This window comes from Zonotrichia leucophrys, chromosome 26 (genome assembly GCF_028769735.1).
Source record: "Zonotrichia leucophrys gambelii isolate GWCS_2022_RI chromosome 26, RI_Zleu_2.0, whole genome shotgun sequence".
In the NCBI taxonomy this organism is placed as follows: Eukaryota; Metazoa; Chordata; class Aves; order Passeriformes; family Passerellidae; genus Zonotrichia; species Zonotrichia leucophrys.
This window is the reverse complement of record NC_088195.1, coordinates 6512098-6532777: the sequence shown is the minus strand read 5'-3', so window position 1 is coordinate 6532777 and position 20680 is coordinate 6512098. Positions and strand designations below refer to the sequence as shown.

The following is a 20680-nucleotide window of genomic DNA, read 5'->3' as shown; positions in this document are numbered from 1 at the left end:
TAAAGTCCTGCCACCAGACACTTCTGGCAACATTCCAGGACTCCCGAGACCCCCAAAGTGGTCTCGGAGGCTCAGAATCTCAGGGCTGAGATTTTGAGATCCGACAATATGGGAGCAGGAATAACAGTCCATTAATAGGAAAATTAAAAATACAAATGCAATAGTACAAAAGAAAACCCTGCCAGAGTCAGAGCAGGCCCTGCCCCCTGTGTGTCAGGGGGTGTCCCAGCCCCATCCCATGGGGGCTCAGCCCTCCTGCAGTGCCAGCTGTGGCTCTGCTGCAGCAGGGATCCTGCACAAGGGGGGAGTTTTCCTCTGCAGCTCCAGGGCTGCTGCAGATGGGCCTGGGCTCCCTCTGGCCATGCAGGGCAGCAGAAAGCTGCTCCTCTGGCAATGCAGGGGGCAAAGGCTGCTGTGCTGTGCCAGGCTCAGATTGGATCCAGGTAGGAATGCTTGGCTCCTCCCCTGGGCGGAGCATCTCCCCATGGGATGGTGGGATTGGATCAGCCCTGCAGGGACACTCAGTGGCCATGGACAGCAGAGATCTCCTGGCGGGAGGGTTGGCTGTGGGAGAGATAAAGAAAAAACTGCCCCATGAACAGCAGAGAACTGCCCCAGCTCTGACAGATGGGGATAGAACGCACACCCCCAGCTGCATCTTGCAACCTAAAACAGGCACTATACCTAAGCAAGGGCCTGGCTAAGGATGGCCCTGTGGGCACAGCTGGAGGGAGAATGTGCTAATTCATAGCAGGGTTTGCTTGTCCTTTTGATCCCTGCAGGTAGCAGCTTTGCCTGAGCTGTGCTCCATCCTCGAGGCTCCACATGCAGGGTCCAGCAGTTCATTTTCCTGCTGCTGGTACTCACAGCACAGCGTGTCAGAGGCTGTGCTACACAGCCCATGCTTTGCAGACTCCCTGGGCACCTTCCTGTCCTGAATCAGGATGCCAGATGAGGGTCACATTAGGCTGGGATGAATTCAAACCTCAGCTGTGTTGGGTGATGGGTTGCTGTGTCCTGGCAAGCAGCAGGCAGGGCTGGGCACTGGGCAGGATGCTCTGGGAGCTGCCCCCTGCTCCTCTGCCTTGGAGTGGAGGGGTGGCTGGGTCACTTGTCCACTGGGTGACTTAATCCCTCTCTCCATGGGGTGTACTCCCAGATCCCTGCCCAGGATCAGAGGCAGGCATTGTCTGGGTGCCAGGCAGGAGTGGGTGGTCTGAAGTCTTTAAGCACCAGGGTGCCAGACAGGCAGCACATCTGCCTCCCAGTGAGGCCTTAGCACTGGATTTACTGGTGTAGCTGACAGCACAGCAGTGCAAGCATGTCTGGGCACAAAAAGCCTGACCTCTCATCTGCTCTGTGATGTCCTTTGTGTTGACTCTGCTAAAAAGAGCTGAGGGAATTGGCTGGAAGTGCCCGTGGGAGGTTTGTGCTCCTTCAGAACAATGATGCTACTGATAAAACAACAGAGGAATACTGAGCTCAACTTCCAGTTCAAGGGAGGATAAAGAGTTGGAATGCACCTGGAATTTGAGTAAATGTCTGTCAGAGGAGGTGACTGTCAGTGTGGCATGTCCTGCAGGATAGTGATGCTGTCACCACTGGATTTATGCAACTGTAGGAAGCAACTGTTCAATCTAGAAATGTCATTGAAATGGTGCTTTACTACATTAAGCTTCTGCAGGATAGTCATAGAATCGTTACTAAGTTGGAGAAGCCTCTCTAAAATCATTGAGCCCAAACTTTCCCCAGCATTGCCATGTTCACCATTAAACCATGACCCCAGGTGTTACATCTGTACATTTTCTGAATATTTCCAGGGAGTGTGACCACCACTGCCCTGGGCAACCTGTGCCGTGGCCTGACCACCCTTTCAAGGAGGAAATTTTCCCTGATATGCAGCTAGCCTGAACCTCCCTGACATCACTTGAGGCCTTTCCTTGTGTCCTGTCCCTTGTTCCCTGGGCCCAGAGCCAGGTCCCCCCTTGTACAGGCTGAGCCCCTTCCCCAGCTCCCTCAGCTGCTCCTGGTGCTCCAGCCCCTTCCCCAGCTCCATTGCCCTCTCTGGACACGCTCCAGCCCCCAATGTCCAAAGGCAGCCCAGAACAGCACAGCAGAGGTTTGGGTGCTGATGGGGAAAGAAGAATCCAACAGAGGCTCCAACCACCCTGGTGTAAGCATCTTCTCCCTCCCTCCTGCAGCTACTGTTGTGTCTCTGTCTGCCACAATGAAGCTTTTCTCCATGGAGAGCTCTTGCCCATGGAGAGAAGAGTGTGTGATTTTCTCAAGTTCAGTACAAACACTGGGAGATCCCTGTGTCTGTTCATCTCCCTCACCCACATCACTCAGCACAGTGATCATAGTCAGGAAGAATAACTTCACTGGAAAAGGGAAACAGTAGATTGGTTTGGATTCCAGGGAAGGTGTTTCAGTTCTGGAAATGAGGATTTGAACAGCAAGGTTCAGGATTTCTTAGTTGAATTAAATAAGTGCTTCAGAGGAGCTGAAGCAGTTGAAGATTCAGGCAGAGATTGGAGATTCCCAGTTTGGGCTGGGAAATCTCTGTGTAGCCTGGCATGAGCTGGGTGCTGGTATCTGAGGTGGGAAATTGCTGCTGCCTGGAAGCTCTGCAGTTTTGAATTGAATGTTTTGTTCTCATTATTAATTACCTTTTCCTTTTTTTTTTTTTTTTTTTCCCTTCAGCATGAAAGACTTTCCAGGTAAGAATTTTATTTTTTTCTTACTTTTTTTTTTTTCTGTGTAATATTTATTGGCAGCATGTTTTTGTATGCCTTTGAGGATTCCCTGTGCTTCAAATCCAGTCTGGTACTGGCTACTTGGTCCTTTCCTGAGCTTAGCTGTGGCACCAGTTTGCTTCTGTTCTTTACTCCCCAAATTATTTACCTCAGTGCCCTCTTAGAAATGGAGCTGGTTCCCACCCTGGAGATGAGAGGTTTGTGTGAAGTCAGTGCCCATGGGAGGCTGGGCTGGTACCCTGGGATTTTTTCAGGTGTTGTGGTGGTGGTGGCTGCCAGTTTTGGGCAGCGATGCCCAGGGCCAAGCGGAGGGTGCTCCCACTGGCTCAGCTGGGTCTGCCCTCCCTGCAGTCCCAACCAGCTGGGCTCTGTGCTGGCTGTTCCAAGTTCCCACAGCCCCACAGTGCTGGATGTTGCTCGTGTTTCAGGTTGGAGGCAGCTACGAACCCCAGCACGAGCGACTCGTCGTACGGCGAGCGTTCCTCCGGCCGCTCCAGCGCCTACAGCCGCAGGGAGAACCGGCTCGCCGCGCTCAGCAGCCGTGCCGAGGAGGAGAGCAACAGGGACTACAAGAAAGTAGGGGTTTAAACTGATTCTTGTCATTGCACACACTGCAGAACCTGCCTGTTCTGCAGAAACCAGCCCCAAGAATCAGTGGGAAGAAGAAGATGTTTATGCTCATTTTCTCCGTTTCAAAGAATCCAGTGGTTTGGGTTGGAAGAGACCTTAAAGTTCATCCCATTCCACCCCTGTCATGGGCAGGGACACCTTGCACTATCCCAGGTTGCTCCTGTATGTCTTGGTTTGAAAGACAGGAGTCTTTCAAACCACCCCCTCACCCCAAATTGCTGTAAATTTTAAATTAAGGGGCTCTCAGGCGAAAAATATGGCAGCAGAAAATAACAGTTCTTTAATAGGGAAGGAAATAAAAGGATAAAATAAACAATGCAATAAACCAAAACAGCACTGTCAGAGTCAGAACACAGCCTGACACCCTGTGGGTCAGGCTGCTGGCAGCAGTCCCATTGGAATTGTGGCTCAGCCCTCCTGCAGTGTCAGGGCTGGTTCTGCTGGAGCAGGGATCCTGGAGAAAGGTGCAGTCTCTTCCTCTGAAGATCCAGGGGAAGAAGAGGCAGCTGCTGTTCCTCTGGGCAATCCAGTGGAGAAGCTGTGCTGGTGTTCCAGAATCTCCAGATTATATCTGGGTAGGAATGCTTGGCTCCTCCCTCTGGGCTCCCATCTCCCAATGGGATGCTGTAGCTCTTATCAGCCATGCAGGGACATTCAATAGCTGTTATCAGCAATGTCCCCTCCGTAGGGAGGAGTGATTGTGATCACTCAGAGAGAGATAAGGAAAACTGCCCACATAACAGAAGACAACTGCCATGCAGATGGCAAATAGAATACATCTTGCCTTGCAATCTGGGACACTGTGACAGATGAGTAATGTGATGATTGACTCTCACAATTAACAGACAAATATCATGTATATAGGTTAAGAAAAGTTTTATAGATTTATAGTTATGTTGTACCCCCTCACGTGGTTATCAAGGGACAGCTGGGTTGGGACATCTGGGACGGTCAGATTGTCACTATGGAACACCTGACCTCCAATCAGGATTTGAAGAAGAGATCTCCACTACTGGACAGCAAAGAAGGGGTTGATGGACAGAACTTTGGGAGGGGTTAAAGGGTTAAAAAGGATCCATTGTGTGGGAGAGAGAGCACATGGTGGGGAAAATCCTTTGCTCCCTGCACTGTAACCTTTTTTCTCTATTCAGTCTTCTGTTGTATTTTTGATAAGGTTTAATGGACCTTCCTAAACTATGAAAAGTGAGTAACCATTTCTCACACTCCTGGACCTGGACACTTCCAGGGATCCAGAGGCAGCCACAGCTTCTCTGGGCACCCTGTGCCGGGGCTTGACCACCCTGTGAGTAAAGAATTACCTAAATTAAAACTGTCCCCTCTTGGCTGTGTTTAAACTCCCTACAAAATTCAACAGCTTTTTTCTTATTTCTAATTCATGAATTATGAAAACATAAGTAAAGCATCCAGGTTGGTTTTGTTTTCCCTTCTCATCTGTTGATGTGTGGGAGCAAAGTGAACCCCTCAGCTCAGTGCTGAGGGCAGTGTCTGCTCAGCCTGGCAGGATGGGGTTAATTAACCAGGAGCAGCCTGGTTAATTGAGCTCTTGTTTTGCATTTCAGTTATACGAGAGTGCCCTGTCTGAAAATCAAAAGCTGAAGTCAAAGCTGCAAGAAGCTCAGCTTGAGCTGGCTGATATCAAAGCAAAGTTGGAAAAAGCAGCCCAGGTAAGGGAAAATCCAGGTCCTGACTGGAGAAACTGAGCATGACAAAGCAACACTTGTTCCAGAATGGGAAAGGGAGGGAAGGTGCCATAGAGGAAACAGAAATAAGCAAATAATTTTGTAAATCAACATGTTGCATCCCAAGCAAGAGCATCTGCAGGCTGTCTTGGCCTTTGTGCAGCACCCTGTGAGAGCTCTCGGGTTTAATCACTTTCTATTTTTAATTTCCATAGCAGAAACAGGAGAAAACTTCTGACCGGTCCAGCATGCTGGAGATGGAGAAGAGGGTACGTGTCTCTGCTTTCTTCTGAGTCACAGCTGTGCCTCGTGCAGGGCAGTCATTTCTAGAAGGGAAGTGTTAATTAAAAGATAAGTTGTATTTTTGCCTTAAGGAGCAGTGCACAATGATAATTGTGTTCTGACCTTTGCAGGGCCTGAGACTCTGCTGCTCTCAGCTTATTCTGATTCCTCTCTTTGGTTCTAAGCAGCTGAGGACCAATGGATTGTATCACACTGGGAGACTGTTGGTCCATTATGCTTTAAAATATCCTTGATCCTTACAAATAAAGGCTGGTTTGGGGTGGTGGAGGAACAAGGCAGAATCCTGGAAGGGCTGCTCTCAATCCCTACTTTCCCCAGCCTGGGTTGGTACCAAGGATTGCCCCAACCCAGGGACAGGACCTTGAACTTGGCCTTGTTGGAGTCAGGGCAGCATCCTGTATAACTTCTGTTGAATTAGGATCACAACAGCCACAATTTCTGTGAGTTAGAAAGCAAAAACACGTCCAGCTGTTCTCAGTGAAGATGCATTAACTGTTTCCAGGACAGCTCATGCATTTTGCACTGAAGAATCCCTGGATGAACTGTGCTGTGGGCAAAAAGTGCCCCAGAACTCATCATCCACAGCACATCAGAAGCTGCCTTTTCCTCACTCTCCTGGCCTCATGGCTCTTTGCACAGGGTAAAGGAGCAGGGCAGAGAGTGTAAATCTTGTTCTTGGTGCATGTTTCCCATTCCCCCTTCTCGGGGCATGTCCCTGGGGCAGTTTGAGCCCCTTCATGTTGGGAAAGTCACTGAGGAGAGCACTTCTCCTCACCTGGACACAGGTGTAGCTGAGGCCACTCACACAGCAGAGTCTAATCCTCACTTTCTGAAATGCACTGAAAGCAGTCAGCTCTGCAGCCCTGGATTATCTGGGAGGAACAGGATTTCCAGGCAGGGAATTTCCATGTTCTGTTTCCTATTTGAGCAGCTCAGGGACTTTTCTCATTGCCACCTTCAGTGGAGTATAAGTAAATCCATGGCTTCACCTACACAGCTCAAAATCACATTATATCAGCAGCTCCTGAGAACTGGGATCACTGAAAATGGGGAATAATTTCATTAGGGGTATGAGTAGAGCTTGTGCTGTGCCCAAACAGGCCCAGCTTATATCCCTGCTGGTTTGCCAGCTGCCCTCTCCCATCTGATCAGCTCCTGGTTGTAACCTCTGCCTTGCATTCCCCTCTTCAGGGGATGCTGCTACAGAAACACAAGATTTCTATTTTTCTTTAAAAGAAAATATACTGTAAATTTTTCTTCCAAATCCTTGTGACCTTCTTTGTCATGAATCCTTGTAAACAGGAGAAGCGAGCCCTGGAGCGGAAACTCTCTGAAATGGAGGAGGAAATGAAGGTAAGAAATAATCTTCACTGTGTCTATTCCATTTTATATGCTTTGTATTCATGTCTTTGGGGACTGTCACCCAGGAGGAGAATGTTAAAGGTGTCCATGGGAAGGATCTCATTTTCCTTTCTGCAGTCAGAACTTGCTTTAATGGCCCTGTTCTCCAAACATGAAATGCTAATAAACTGTCCTGGTTCTTATTCATCTGATTGCTCCTATGTTTGATTTGTTCTGCTGTTTAATCTGAGAATGGTGAAAGCTGTTCTCCTTAAATGCCTTCCCCAACTAACTTTCTGTGGCATCGCTGAGTTCCAGTGTGCTGACCCCCTGTGCTCTGACTAGTCTGCAGCCCGAGTAAAGGCTCTGAGGTTCTCTCCGGATGGGTAAGAAGACAAAGCTGGCTTTGAGCTCACGCACACTGGCCAGGAGAAAACACAGAGTGGTTGTGTTCCTGTGCTCCCTTCCCACAGCATGTCACTGGGAGGCCACGGCAGCCTGGGATGGATAATTCCAGCAGAGAGGAATTTGCTTCCTGATGGGATGTGCAGCATGGCTTGCTGTCACCAGCCATGGCCACTGGGGCTGTGGCACGTTCTTGCTCCCATGGTGTGGCTTCCAGGATGGCTGTGGCCATGAGGGGAGCCCTGCAGGGCCCAGCAGTGTCTGGCTGCCCTCACACCCCCACAGCCTCTCCCAGCTCAGCAGCACTGCAGTTCTGCTGGATGTCAGTGCTGTGTTCACAGAGTGGGTGCCCCTCTGCTCTGCCCCTGCTTTCCTTCCCTTTCAACATCAGCAGGTGGGACCAAGCTGCTCTCAGACAGAAGGAAGGACCCACCTGAGAGCTCTCCCTGCACTGACAGAAATGACTTCCTGCCACCCTGGAGGAGGCTCCAGCTCTGTTTCTGTTTGAAGCTTTTGTTTCTACCAAGCACATAACTCTGAAAGGCCTGTGCTGCATCTTCTGCAATAAGTAGCACAACAATATGGTGGATTCTTGCTGTAAGGCTCTTGTTCTCTCAGAGAGGGGAAAATAAGCGTGAATGTGTGAGCCAGGAGGAGAAGGAGAAAGGATTGAATATGTCTAAGTTCCAGATTCTTTGTTCAGTGAGCAGGTAGGAACCTTCAACTGCACAGAGACTTTCCTATAATTACAGCGCTGTGGTCTTCAAGAGAGATACAGGCATGAGCAGTTTGTGTTGGTCCTTCAGCTCTGCAGATCCCTGCAAACCTGCAGCTTCAGCCCATGGAGTAAGAAGAAAAGGTGGTGGCCTCTAGTGGCCTCAGTTTGGAAACATACTGCTCTGGAAGAAGTAATGAGGGAAGGTTCCTGCAGGGTCTGTTGGACACAGCCAGGGCACCTCCAGGTCAAGTGGAGCTGCAGAGCCATGGAAGCCAAGGGAGGGCAGGAGGAGAAGCACTGCTGGAGGTTGGACGTGTTCTCACACTGCCTTGAGAGACATGGGCTGAAGGAACCTGTGCTCCAGCTGAAAATGAGCTTCAGCTCCTTGAGAGTGGTGCTGATTCTGCTCTGTCTGTTCTTGCTGCATTGGACAACCACAGTGGCCTTTTGTTACTAGAACAAATAGCCAAGGATTCGGAAAATCTCTTTTCTGAGGTGCTACTACATTTTTACTAGTTTTTGCAATCCTTAAGCATGCAGTGAGTACCTGAGGGCACTGTGACATGTCTTGTTTGACATCTACTAAAAAAAAAAAGGAATATAAAATCCCTTAAGAAAGAAGCATTGAATTGGACTTTTCCAAAAGGAAACTGTTGTGTCCATTTTCATGATGCCTTGAAGTGGGAGAAGCAGCCCTGCTGTGTTTGCCTGGAGGGAGATAACCTCTGCAGAGCATCCCTGTTAGTCACTTCTGTGGGAGTTGAGCCAGGAAAATCTGCAAATTCTGGCTGGGCTTTCATTCTTGCTCCTTGCACTACCTGAGTGGCTGTTGTGCAGAGTCAGAATAAGGAAGGAGTCGTGAAGGAAAAGGCAAATCCACCAATTTCCTTTCATGTGGAAACAACAAACCTGTCAGGTGATGAGGTCTCAGGCTGTTTTGGGGAATTCTTCCCACTAGTCTTTGAATCCAGCAAGACTTACATCCAGCTGTTGGATCCAGGGGTGTCTATGTCCAGTTGTGCACATGAGATGTCCTGGCCAGGGCTGTCCTCTCCTTGCAGCTGACTTCTGAGGAAGAGGAGGCAGAGGTGGCAGAAATGTGCAATACTTCAGCCTGTGTTTGAGGGAGTGAGCTTTGTTCCTGTCTGGAGTGTGGCCCCTGCTACCAAAGCCATAGAGAAGTGAAGAGGAGCAAGACAGGCTTGGTAACTTCAAGAACCTTGGTGGCAGAGCTGCTCCTCAGAGCTGCTCTTGCAAAGTTGACAGAGACTCAACATTTCCCTGAGTGACTGCACAATTCAACTGGAGATCCAGAACCTTGGCTGAGGCAGGAGAAAGAAAATTAACATTTGCACTGAGCTGAATTCAATGCCAAGTGCCTGAGGTCCCAACTTAACACAGCAATTGTTCTTGAAGGTCACAGAAGCTCCTTTATTCCATGGCAGTGCTGCAGCATCGTGCAGGCTCTGGGCATTTTCATTAGTGTTGCAGGCACAAAATCTGTTAATTGAAGGCAGGTACCAAAAACTGAGAAACCTGCTTTTGCTAAGCCAAGTATCAAGCAGAGTGATAAGCAATCACAGCGGTATCATCCAGATCCTGCTCTTTGCCCTTGGCTTCAGTCCCAGCCTCCCAGCCCTTGCTGGATTTGGTGCATAAACAGGAGCCTGGCCTACCTGCAGCACACAGACATTTTTACATAAATGATCCTTTCTGAGGGCTGTGCAGGTGTGGAGGCTGAGCAGGGGCTGATGGGACCATGCTGAGGTTCTGTGCTGTGCTGGTGTGGAAAAACAAAGGTGGTCTCTGAAATGATCACAGTCCTTTCCACCTCACACAGCACCATGCCCCTGCTGTGTGTGTTAGATGCTTTCTGCCAGCTGTGAGCCATGTTATAAAACAGAGGGGCTTTATTATCTGTGTATCATAAAATCAGGGAATATCCTGAATGGAAAGGGACCCACAGTCCAACCCCTGCCCTGCACAGACACCCCAACAATCCCACCCTGGGCATCCCTGAGAGCATTGTCCAAACACTCCTGGAGCTCTGGCAGCCTCGGGGCTGTGCCCATTCCCTGGGGAGCCTGGGCAGTGCCAGCACCCTCTGGGGAAGAACCTTTCCTGAGATCCAGCCTGAGCCTGCCCTGGCACAGCTCCAGCTGCTCCCTGGGTCCTGTCCCTGCTCACAGAGAGAAGAGATCAGAGCTGTCCCTTGGGAGGAGCTGCAGCCCCCAGTGGGGCCTGACCTCAGGCCCCAGGGTGAACAGAGCAAGTATCCTCAGCTGGTTTTGGTACTATCAAAAGAAGGGACTATTCCAGTACAGCCATCTAACAGCAGCTCCTGTACACCTCCTAACAGCAGGTGTGGTGTGTCACAGGACAGCTGTGCCATGTCTGTCTGTCTGTCTGTCCTCACTGAGCACAGTGGCAGCCAGCAAATCTTGGACTGTGAAGGGATGGATGGATGGATGGATGGATGGATGGATGGATGGATGGATGGATGGATGGATGGATGGATGGATGGATGGATGATGGATGGATGGATGATGGATGGATGGATGGATGGATGGAATCCATTGATGGATGGATGGATGGATGGATGGATGGATGGATGGATGGATGGATGGATGATGGATGGATGATGGATAGGGATGGATGGATGGATGATGGATGGATGATGGATAGGGATGGATGGATGGATGGAATCCATTGATGGATGGACTGATGGATGATGGATGGATGGATGGATGGATGGATGGATGATGGATGGATGGATGGATGGATGGGTGGATGATGGATGGATGATGGATGGATGGATGGATGGATGGATGGATGGATGGATGGATGGATGGATGGATGGATGGATGGATGGATGGATGATGGATGGATGATGAGTGGATGGATGATGGGTGGATGGATGGGATATGGTGAGCAGGGATCTCACTGCTGTGGTGTCACTGCAGCTTTCCTGCAGTTGTTTGCTGTAGCTCTGTCTTGGGATCTGTTGATTTATCCAGTGTCAGAACTGTGTGTGTGTCCCAGGAGCTGCTCTGTCAGTTTGATGATCTCAGGGGCTCAAACCCCATCCTGTGCTGGCTCCCTGCCTTCCTGTCTTGCTTACCTTGGTTTTGCAAAGCTTTCCAAAGAGGTGTCTTCATTCTGTCATGGAGAGTAAATGTAGGGCTTTTGGGCAGCTAGGAACAGAGCTGATGGTTGGGGGTGTACAGAGTGCTTCAGTTTTGTACAGGAATGAGCCCTTGGACAGAATGTCCTGGGACACAGCAGATTCCTTGCCAGCTGCAGTCAGCTCTGGGTCATAGAGAATTCCAGTGGCTTGGGTTTGAAGGTGCCCTTCTCATTCCACCTCGTGCCATGGACATAGACCCTTCCACCATCCCAGGCTGCTCCAAGCCCTGCCCTGGCCTTGGACATTGCCAGGGATGGGGCATCCACAGCTTCTCTGAGTAGTGCAGGTTGGGTGGATGGTCACTGTCTTTGTGTCCCAGTAGATTCTTTCATGGTGCTCTTTGTTCAGGACAGACAGCCCCTCCCTTTGAGTGCTTTTTGCTAATGAAATGGTAGAAAGGAACCCTCTTCCTCATAAACCCTTGCCTGTGTCTTCTTCTGCCACTAAGTGGACATGGGGAGGAATATGGTGCTTTGTGGGACTGCTTTGGTTTGGGACTGGGAATTTGCCACTTGAATTTACAACTCTTCTTGTGGATGGTTCCTGCCTGCCCCTGCCCAGTGCTGGGGCTCCTTCCATCATGCAGGATGGGTTCTTGCTCAGGAGGGGTTCTTGTTTTCTTCTGGCCCAGCTGCCCAACCTCTCAGGAGGAAGGAGGGCAGGGATGCTGCTCAGGAAGCAGCTCCACAGCTCTTGGCATCTCCTGGCGCCTGCAGTGGTGTAAATGTCCAGCACATGAATTCACTTTGGCATTACTGGGAACAGTGTCATCCTTGTGGCACTGGGATGTCTGCATGGCTTGGACCATTTCCCTGTTCTGCTTCCTCATGGCTCTTCTGTTCCTGACCTCCCTCTGCTGTTGAACCTGTGCAACCCCAGTTTGTACCCATGTCCAGTTTGTACCCATGCCCAGTTTGTATTTGTGCAAGCCCCAGTTTGTACCCACACACAGTTTGTACCCATGTCCAGTTTGTACCTGTGCCAGTCCCAGTTTGTACCCACACACAGTTTGTACCCATGTCCAGTTTGTACCTGTGCCCAGTTTGTATTTGTGCAAGCCCCAGTTTGTACCCATTCACAGTTTGTACCCATGTCCAGTTTGTTCCTGTGCCAGTCCCAGCGTGGGGCTTGGTCTCTGCCCTGTCCTGTGCCCCTCATTGCCTTTGTCACCAGGAATGCCCTCCTGGCACATCCCCACTGTGGGAGATGCTCTCATTCAGACTCCTTTTCCTAGAATGAACAGTTTAAGGTTCAGACTTGTCCCCTCTGAAGGTCAGAGATAAATTGAGCCCTGAGACAGAGAAGAGTTGAATCTGGGCATGGATGAGAAACCAAACCCCAGAGGTTTTGGCAGGACTGAGCGTGGGCAGAGCCAGGAGCATCACTCAGGGATGAGGGACACAAGGAGACACAGTACCTGTCCTGGTGATCTGCTGTGGGACAGTGACACTTTCAGGTGCTTCATTCTGTGCCTTTGGGATCTTCAGGAAGCTCTGGTTCCTCTTTGCTCCACACAGCTGCTTTGGCTTTTAGAGATACATGAAGAAAAGGAGTTTTAACAGAGTTATCAGTTCCCAGCAGAGCTTTCAGAGCCTGTCTAGGTGTTAAGTCACTGGTGATAGGTCTCACAGCAGTTCCCAAGTCCTAGGGCTGTCTGGGTAAACTTGAATATAATCCTGCTTTGTGGTGGGAAATCCCTGTATTTGACCTTTTTTAAGATTTTGGGGGCCCCTGGAGAAAGGGCTGATTCCCAAAATATCCTTGGTGTGTTGTCAGGCTTTTCCCATCCAGCACTCTCTGCTACTAATTTCTTTTATTCTCTTTTTTTCTTTCACTGCCTATGAACTAAACTCCCATTTCTGTGCCCATTTCTGTTCATTTCCATGATGTTCTCTCTGTATTTCTCTGTCCACTCCTCTCACTCTCTGCAGAATCTCCACCAGCTCAAACAGATTCACACTCTGAGGCAGATGAATGAGCAGCTGCTGGCTGAGAACAGGGCTCTGACCCGGGTTGTAGCCAGACTCTCTCTGCCCTCCAAGCCCAAGGAATCAGAGGAGCTGTAGCTGCTTTCCCTCGGGCTCATCTTGCCTCCTCCTCCTCTCCTCCAGGCAGGTCTCGGCTCTGCTCTGCTCCCCAGGCTGCCTTGTGGCTCAGAGCTTGTGGCACAGCATCTCTGCATTCCCAGGGCATGGTGCTGCTGCCATGGCAGGGCTTGCTGGAGCTCTGCTCCCCCCTGCCTCCTGCTCTGCTTGGCAGATGCTGCTGCCCTTGCCAGCTTAGCTCTGGGAATGGCTTTGGGGTGGCTTGGCAGTGCCAGCAGCTCCTTGCCTGGTACTTGGCCTTCAAACAGACCCACAGAATGCTTTGGGTTGGAAGGGGTTAAGTTAAAGTTCATCCGTTCCACCCCTACACTTTCCACTAGACCAGGTTGCTCCAAGCCCCGTCCAGCCTGGCCTTGGACACTTGAAAATAAATGGTTTATGCACATGGCTGCTTAGAATAGAATTATTTTTTAATTAGACTTAGTTCAGGGAGAAGCTGGCACTCAGCAAATCAGATTATCCAGAGTCAGGAAATTTGCAGGGATGTTGTGAAAAGCTAACATTTTAGACAGAAAGGGTATTTTTAGAAAAACTACAAAGTGAACTGTCCTCAGCAGGTTTTCTTGGTCACTTGAACAAAAAGGACAAGCTCCATTCCTTATTTTAAACTGAAATTTTTGGGTGTGAGTCCACAGGCTCAGCATCCCTGCCTCCTGTGGGCTGGCACAGGGTGGGGGAAGCAGCAGGAGCCAGACCAGGAGCACTCTGTGTTTTCATCTCCTGTTTTAAATCCAGTGCTGGACAATTAGTGGTGGAAACACAAGGATGAGTCTTCCCTAAGCTTTGCCTTCACACATCACACAGTTAAATTACATCTCTTCCTGCTACTTCATTGGTTCAATGCTAAAATAAAGCTGTAAGTGCTCCTTTCTGGGGGCCCTGCCTGTCCTTTGCAGGTTAGTAGGGATATTCATATCCCTTGGGACACAAGAAGTTGTGTGCTCTTGTGGGCTGGAAGTGGCACCACAGAATAAAGAAATCTATTCTTAGCACACAAATTATACCAAGGCTGATTAACCATAGAAACAAACTAATCAGGGGAATTGTGGCTTCCCCTTTCCAGGAGTGTCAGCTCAAGCCCACATGTGTGTCACCAGGGCCAGGAGAGTCAGGGGTTTTATTGTGTGCCCTGGATTGTGCAGGTGGTCAGGTGAAATGATCTCACAGCCTTTCTGTGTTTAATCTGTGGAACTATCCTCCAGCCTGACCCTGCCTCATTTCTTCTCATAAACTGTGAGTTTAAGTCATTCTCCTTCCCCACATGCTTTGAGATCTGAGAGGGAAAATTGGGCAAAATTATTTTCAGAAAAAGAACTGATGTTTCACAACCTGCAAGTGACCTCTCCTCCTCCCAGGACATGCCCACATTATCAGTGCCCTGCATCCCCTGTGCTCTGGCTGGGGCTCACACTGCCCTCCTCACTCACTCATTCACTCACTCACTCACTCACTCACTCACTCACTCACTCACTCACTCCTCACTCACAGGTTTGCAGTTCCCTACCAGTGCCAGGCTGGGCAGAGCCATGGTCTGTGAGCTCTGCTGGTTTATTTCAGCTGTTTGAGTAGGTCTGACACAGGCTGTTGCTGCTGTGTGTAAACTCTGCCTCAGTGGTGTCTGTGCACATCACAGCTGTGCAGAGCTGTCCCTGGGTTAGGCTGTGCCAGCTGTCCCACGCTCTGGCAGCAGAGCTTCTCAGTGAATCTCATTTTCCTGCAGGCACATGGGTTCTGAGGAGCCCTGTGCATTCAGTGAGTGTTCCCATGTCCCAGGTGCCACACAGCCCTGCTGCTCTGCCCAAACCCAGGTGACACCAACACTGCTCATGGTCAGCCCTGCCCTTCCCTGGGGCTGGGCCACATCCCTGCTCAGCATTCCTGGAAACTCCAGCCCTTCCAGCCTTGGAACCCCAGTTCCCCTGGGGTTCATTTCACCTCACTTGAGGCTACTCTGCTTCCAAGGGAGGAACACCCTGGGCTTGTGTTGTCTCAGGATGATGTGCAGCTGTCAGGAGGCCTCAGTGGGCACGGTGGAGCTGGGTTGTGACCAGGAAACGTGTCCAGAGGCACTTATTTCACATTCCTTCATTTTTAAATAAGTGACACAGGTCACACGAAGCCTCCCATGAGGAACTGCCCAGTGGGTGGAGGGGCTCCTGCAGGCACTGGGAGGCACCAGTGTGAGCGTGGCTGGTGGAGCTCAGGAGGAGACAGAGGAGTGCAGAGATACCAGGAGCTCTGCTGTGTCTCTGAGCTCCTGATCCTTGGGTGATGATGATGGCAATGCCTCTTGTTTGGCCTTGAGAAATGGCACAAGGAGCCACGAGTGCTGTTCTGTCACCACGGTGGCACCAGCACATGGATTTACCCTTCCCACAATGTCCCACCATGCAGCACCAGCCTCTCCTCCCTCCCAGCTGGAGCCTCCCCCAGCAGTGCCCACGGGGATGGAGCTGGGGGTGTTGGGGCCCACCATGGCTTGGCCCAACCATGTAAGAAGGGAATTGCTCTGGTGGGAGCTGGAGCTGCCCCAGGAGCTGCCCCCACTCAGAGCTGGTGAGCAGGGAGGGACTGCAGGTGGAGGGGGCAGAACATTGTGGTCAAAGCTGAAACACCTGGTTAGGAGGAAGGAGATTTAGTGCAGATTTTTAATCTGAAAGAATTCCTCCAAGATGCAGCTTGGCAGACAGGAGTTGTGGCTGAGCTCATACAGGTGCCATGTGTGTGACCCCACTCTGCCCTGGGTGTCCCTGCAGCCCTGGTCACCCATGCTGGCAGTGACCCCCTGTGTGCCACCCCCAGACAGGAGCAGGGTCTCCCTCTGGTTGGGAACAGCCCAGGGAAGGTCACTGGCTGCAGCACAGGAAGCCAGCAGGGTTTGTGCCAATGGGAAATGCTGGAAGGGTCTTGTTGAAGCCATTTCTTCTCTGTTTCCAAAGGCTTTGGTCTGTTGCAACCTCAGCTGAGCACCCAGGAGGTACCTCCAGTGTCAGTGTGTTCTACCAGTCCTCTGGCCTCAGCACTTGGGGCTGTATCACACATCTGCAGGGTCCCAAGGAGATTTGGGGGTATTCTAAAGAGATTTGGCAAGGTCCAATCCTAAATGAAGATTCCAGGCCTTTGGTTTCCCTTCCAGTCCTGGCAAAATGGAAAAAGCATATCAGGAAAACCAACTTTACTTGTCTGCTGAGCTGTATTTGGCCTCTGGGCAGAGGTTTGGGATGAAGCAGCTCAGAAATGGTTCCTGCCCTGCTGCTGGGGCTGAGGCCTTGCTTTGCACCAGGGCTCCCTGCTCAGTGCTGTGCTCGAGACCCCTCTCACCCAGCTTGTGAGAGCTCTGGGGATGCTGCAGAGCCATGGGAGGTGCTGCTAGAGGGGGCAGGGTCCCCCTGGCCCCCCAGCCCCTCTGATCCCACCTTGTCTCTGTCTCTCCACAGATTTTGACAGAGCTGAAGTCGGACAACCAAAGGCTGAAGGATGAGAACGGAGCCCTCATTCGAGTCATCAGCAAACTCTCCAAATAGGAATCAGAGCAAAGGGAGGACAAGGAGGGGTGTCCTACACCAGCTGCCAACCCCACCACCCAGCCCTACCCCTTCCTTCCCGTCAGTACAGCAAGTGTTTCAGCTGTGGGATCAATGTCACACCTGCCTTGCCCTGCCCTTTGCTGTACATTCCCTTTCTAGCCCTATTTCCCCCCAACACACCCCCTGCCATTTTATTTTTTTTAATTGATGCATGTTGTGGTATCTCGGACATTTTATTCAAGGGAGAAACGTGAGGACTGGGTTTGAGCTGCCAAAACTTCTTCCAAAAGCTCAGTGTTTGGTTTTGGACTCTGACCTGGAGTGGGAAGCTCCTACTGTAAAAAGTGACATCTGAAGAACTAACCCAGCATGTCCAAGCCCTTTACAGGTGGGAAATGTGAACTGGGCTGGGACTCTGAGGATGCACATCAGCCCACTGAGATGTGGGACTCTGGTTAAATGTGATGCTGTGAAAGCCACCAGAGCTCATGTTTGTCACAGGCTGATGAGCTGTTTTGCACAGACACCTTCTCCTCTTGCCCCAGTAGACTGAGTCTTCTATTTTAGATAAGATTTTGAGCCTGTTCAGTACCATCAGTGCTGTGCTGACACTCAGTGTCAGACCCTTGTCCCTCAGCTTCCCTTTTCCCCCAGCCTGGGTGATCCTGTGTCACTTTGTGTCCTTCCAGGGCTCCTGTCTCTGTGGTTGGTAGCATCCAGTTGCCACCTGGACTCTTGTTCCTTGGGACAGGACATATCCCAGGCACTTGCTGAGTTTTCTGAAGGACAAACTTGAACCCCTACAGACCCTCTGCTGCTCTCACCTGTGTGTGAGCCTGAATCACCTTGCAGGGAGCTGTGCCCATGCCAGAAACCAGGCTCCCCTTCCCAAAAGCCATCTGGGACATTCTCCCACTGCCTCCCTGAAGGCAGAGCCCATAGCAGAGCCTGGTCTGGTATTTCAGGTACCCTCCCTTTGATTTGCAGCAGGATTTTATAGACAGAGAATGCCAGCATCCTGTCCCACACACCTTGGAGAGGCCAGAGTGTGTCAGTGTCAGAGGGACAGGGAGCTGCTGGTAACTGAATCATGGTAAATGAAAGTCTTCTGACCTGTCAGAAACTTGTGATAAGCTTTGACCTTGAAGGAACCCCCCAGAATTATTCCTCTTTAATGTTACATGCACTCTAAACGGTTTGGAATTGTTCTCTCCCATGGGCATTCAGACATTGGCTCCTCTCTCCATGCTGTGGGACGTCAGCAGTTCTGTTCAGCTTCCCTTTAACAGACTCCTCTCCAACAGAACCTTCCCTCCCAGAGATGTCCTGCTGTATCCAAACATTCTCCCATCTACATCCTTCCATATTTTCATCCTTTCATCCCCTTTGTCCTTCAACTCCCCAGGCTCTGTCTGGCCAAGGGCAGCAGTTCTTGGTCCCTGAACCTGGGGGTGGCCATGGGGCAGCTCTGCCACGTTCCTGAGCAGCTCTGGCTGGGGGGACTCTCCACTACCAGAGAGATGAGATACTTGAACATGAGCAGAATACTTGAGCTTGCTCAGCAGGGTAAAACTTCTCTGTCAGGCAATCCTGGCATTTTTCAAAGCTTTTGCTGGTTATTGCCTCAGAAAGCATCTCTGTTTTCCCCTCTCTGGGGTTTTCTCTCTTTTTCACCCCCCTAATTCTCCATTTTCCCCCCTTCCCCTCCCTGTCCTGCCTGTTTCCACCCTCTTGCTCTTCCTGGAGCTGCCAGTTCTCCCCAGGCAGCTCTGACCACAAGTTGCTCTTGAGCTGGTGGAGCCATTGTGCAGCTGAGGCACCGTTTCTCCTGGTACAGAGGCCCTGCCTCTGCTGCTGAGCTTTGGGAGGAAGAGACCAAAGCTGGTAAAGGCATCAGGGTTTCTGCAGAGCACTGCCTAAGCCAGGCATCCTTTTTATATTCCTTGATTTTAACCCCGCGCTATTTAACAGCTTTAAGTCTTGAGATCCAGTCAGTGCTTCCGCTGCACGCCATCCCCTCCTGGTGCACTCTTTCTGTGAGTCCTTCTGCTGTTCTTGGTGTTTTCTCTCTTGGTGACCACTCCTCACTTCAGCCTCGGGCTCTGCTCTGCTCTGGAGCTCGGGAATCAGGAGCTCTGTCCCTTCTGTGCTCAGAGCTCAGAGCTCAGGAGCCCTGTTCCCTTCTGTGCTCAGGGATCAGGAGCCCTGTTCCCTTCTGTGCCCATGGAGCAGGAGGTGCTCCCCAGCTGGGCTGGAGCCTCAGGCCGTGCATCCCGGCAGGATGAGGAGGAGAGTTCAGAATCAAGATCCTGTCCTTCTCACAGGTTCCTGGCAGCAGGAAGAAGCCTGGTGTCTGTTTTAGCGAGAGGGTTCAACCCAATCTGACAAATCCATCCTGCACTGATGTTTTGCCCCTTCTTCCAGGACACTTGCTGCCTCTTTCCCAAGGAGCAGAGTGCAAAGGCTGTGGGGGCTCGTTCTGAGTGGCACCTTGCAAAGCCAAACCACTGCAGCTGCAGTGGCTGCTGAGCACTGGATTCTCTGAGCCCTGGGCCCCTCAGCTCAGTGTCCCTGATCAGCCAAAGCTGTGAGCGTCCCGTGCTGACGGCGCAACTGCAAATTACATTCTTGACAATGGATTTTCTTTGTCTCACTTCATGCCTGACATAACCAGTGCACTGAGGAGGTGACAAACAGGACACCTCAAACCCTGTGCTTGGCACAAGGTGCAGAGCAAATAGGTTTTTAAAATTGATCCCTCTTGGAACCAGAGCATTTGCCAGACGTGGTCTCCCTCGGGGAACATGAGCTTTTTTTTCTAAGCAATTGCTTGGGGTGAGTTAATTTTTATCGCTTGGGGTGAACCCACCTGTTGTGGCTGCAAGTTTGGTGATGGCTCTTTGTAAATAAAGTCCTTGGAGAAGCAGGACTGGCTGATGAGATGGGGAGAGAATGTATTTTTATGCAACTTTTGAGTGGCCTTTCAAACCCTGAGATGAATGATTTGTTTTACTGGTTGTTGTTATATAGTATTATAAGTATTATGTGTTTGAAAGTTTGGGAATAATATTCACAGCTATGATGCTTGTAAACACAACAGTATTTATAAATGAATAAAGTAAGAGTTGATAAAATAGAAGCTTTGACTTTGCTACCATCTTTCTGGAATTATAAGTTGTTTGTGCTAAAATTCCCTGTTTCTCCCAAAATTCTTGTGGCATAACAATGTCCATCATCCATCAAAGCACAAAAGTTTTGCAGCTACAACAAAAGTGCCTTTTCAGGGGAAGCTGAAATGAAGGAACTGGGATGCACATGCCTGGAAAGCACCCACCAGTGGGAAGGTAAAACAGGAGAGGGTCCCATCTCCTCCTCAACATCACACTGGGGATCAGGCCCATTTCCCACTCTGGTGGCAAGCCCTGGTTTTGCTCTGCTCACAAGTTTGGTCAGCACAAAGTGTGGCACAGGCAGGAGGTGGTGTCACATCTGGGAACCTCTGTCTTGGGTGAGGCTGCTGGAATCTCCATGTATTCCAGTGTTCAGAGGTGGTTGGTGCAGGCTGAGTTCTTTCCTTAGGGCTGGTGGAGCAGGATGTGACTGTGGGCCACACTCAGTGTGCTGGGGGCCAAGAATTCTGTAGGGCATTTGGTATTTCCCACCTGTGCCCCAGCTCTGGTCCAGCCTTGCTCAGCTGGGGTTTGAGGTTGCCCAGAGCACAAGTCAGAGGGAGCTGAGGGGCTCAGTCTGGAGAAAAGGAGGCTCAGGGGGGATCTTCTGGCTCTGCACAGCTCCTGACAGGAGGGGACAGCCGGGTTATGTTGGGCTCTGCTCCCTGGGAACAGGGACAGGACAAGACAAAATGGCCTCAGGTTGTGCCAGGGGAGGTTTAGGTTGGATACTGGGGAGAAATTCTTCCCTGAAAGGGTTGCCAGGGCCTGGCACAGCTGCCCAGGGCAGCAGCAAAGTCGCCATCCCTGGAAGTGTTCAAATATTTGTGAGTGTGAC

General features: G+C 50.7%; 1 protein-coding gene across 4 annotated transcripts in view; it reads left to right on the top strand.

The window, feature by feature from the left end:
• PPP1R12B (protein phosphatase 1 regulatory subunit 12B) overlaps nucleotides 1-19811 on the top strand; it is a 137547-nt gene extending 117736 nt beyond the window's left edge. For all 4 annotated transcript variants that reach the window (XM_064733337.1, XM_064733339.1, XM_064733340.1 and 1 more), the window contains 6 exons: nucleotides 2704-2720; nucleotides 3185-3332; nucleotides 4967-5071; nucleotides 5302-5355; nucleotides 6692-6742; nucleotides 16583-19811. In XM_064733337.1, the coding sequence (XP_064589407.1) occupies nucleotides 2704-2720; nucleotides 3185-3332; nucleotides 4967-5071; nucleotides 5302-5355; nucleotides 6692-6742; nucleotides 16583-16669 (462 nt within the window). In that variant the 3' untranslated portion in view covers nucleotides 16670-19811. The remainder of the gene's footprint in view (nucleotides 1-2703; nucleotides 2721-3184; nucleotides 3333-4966; nucleotides 5072-5301; nucleotides 5356-6691; nucleotides 6743-16582) is intronic.
• Nucleotides 19812-20680: the final 869 nt, after the last annotated feature.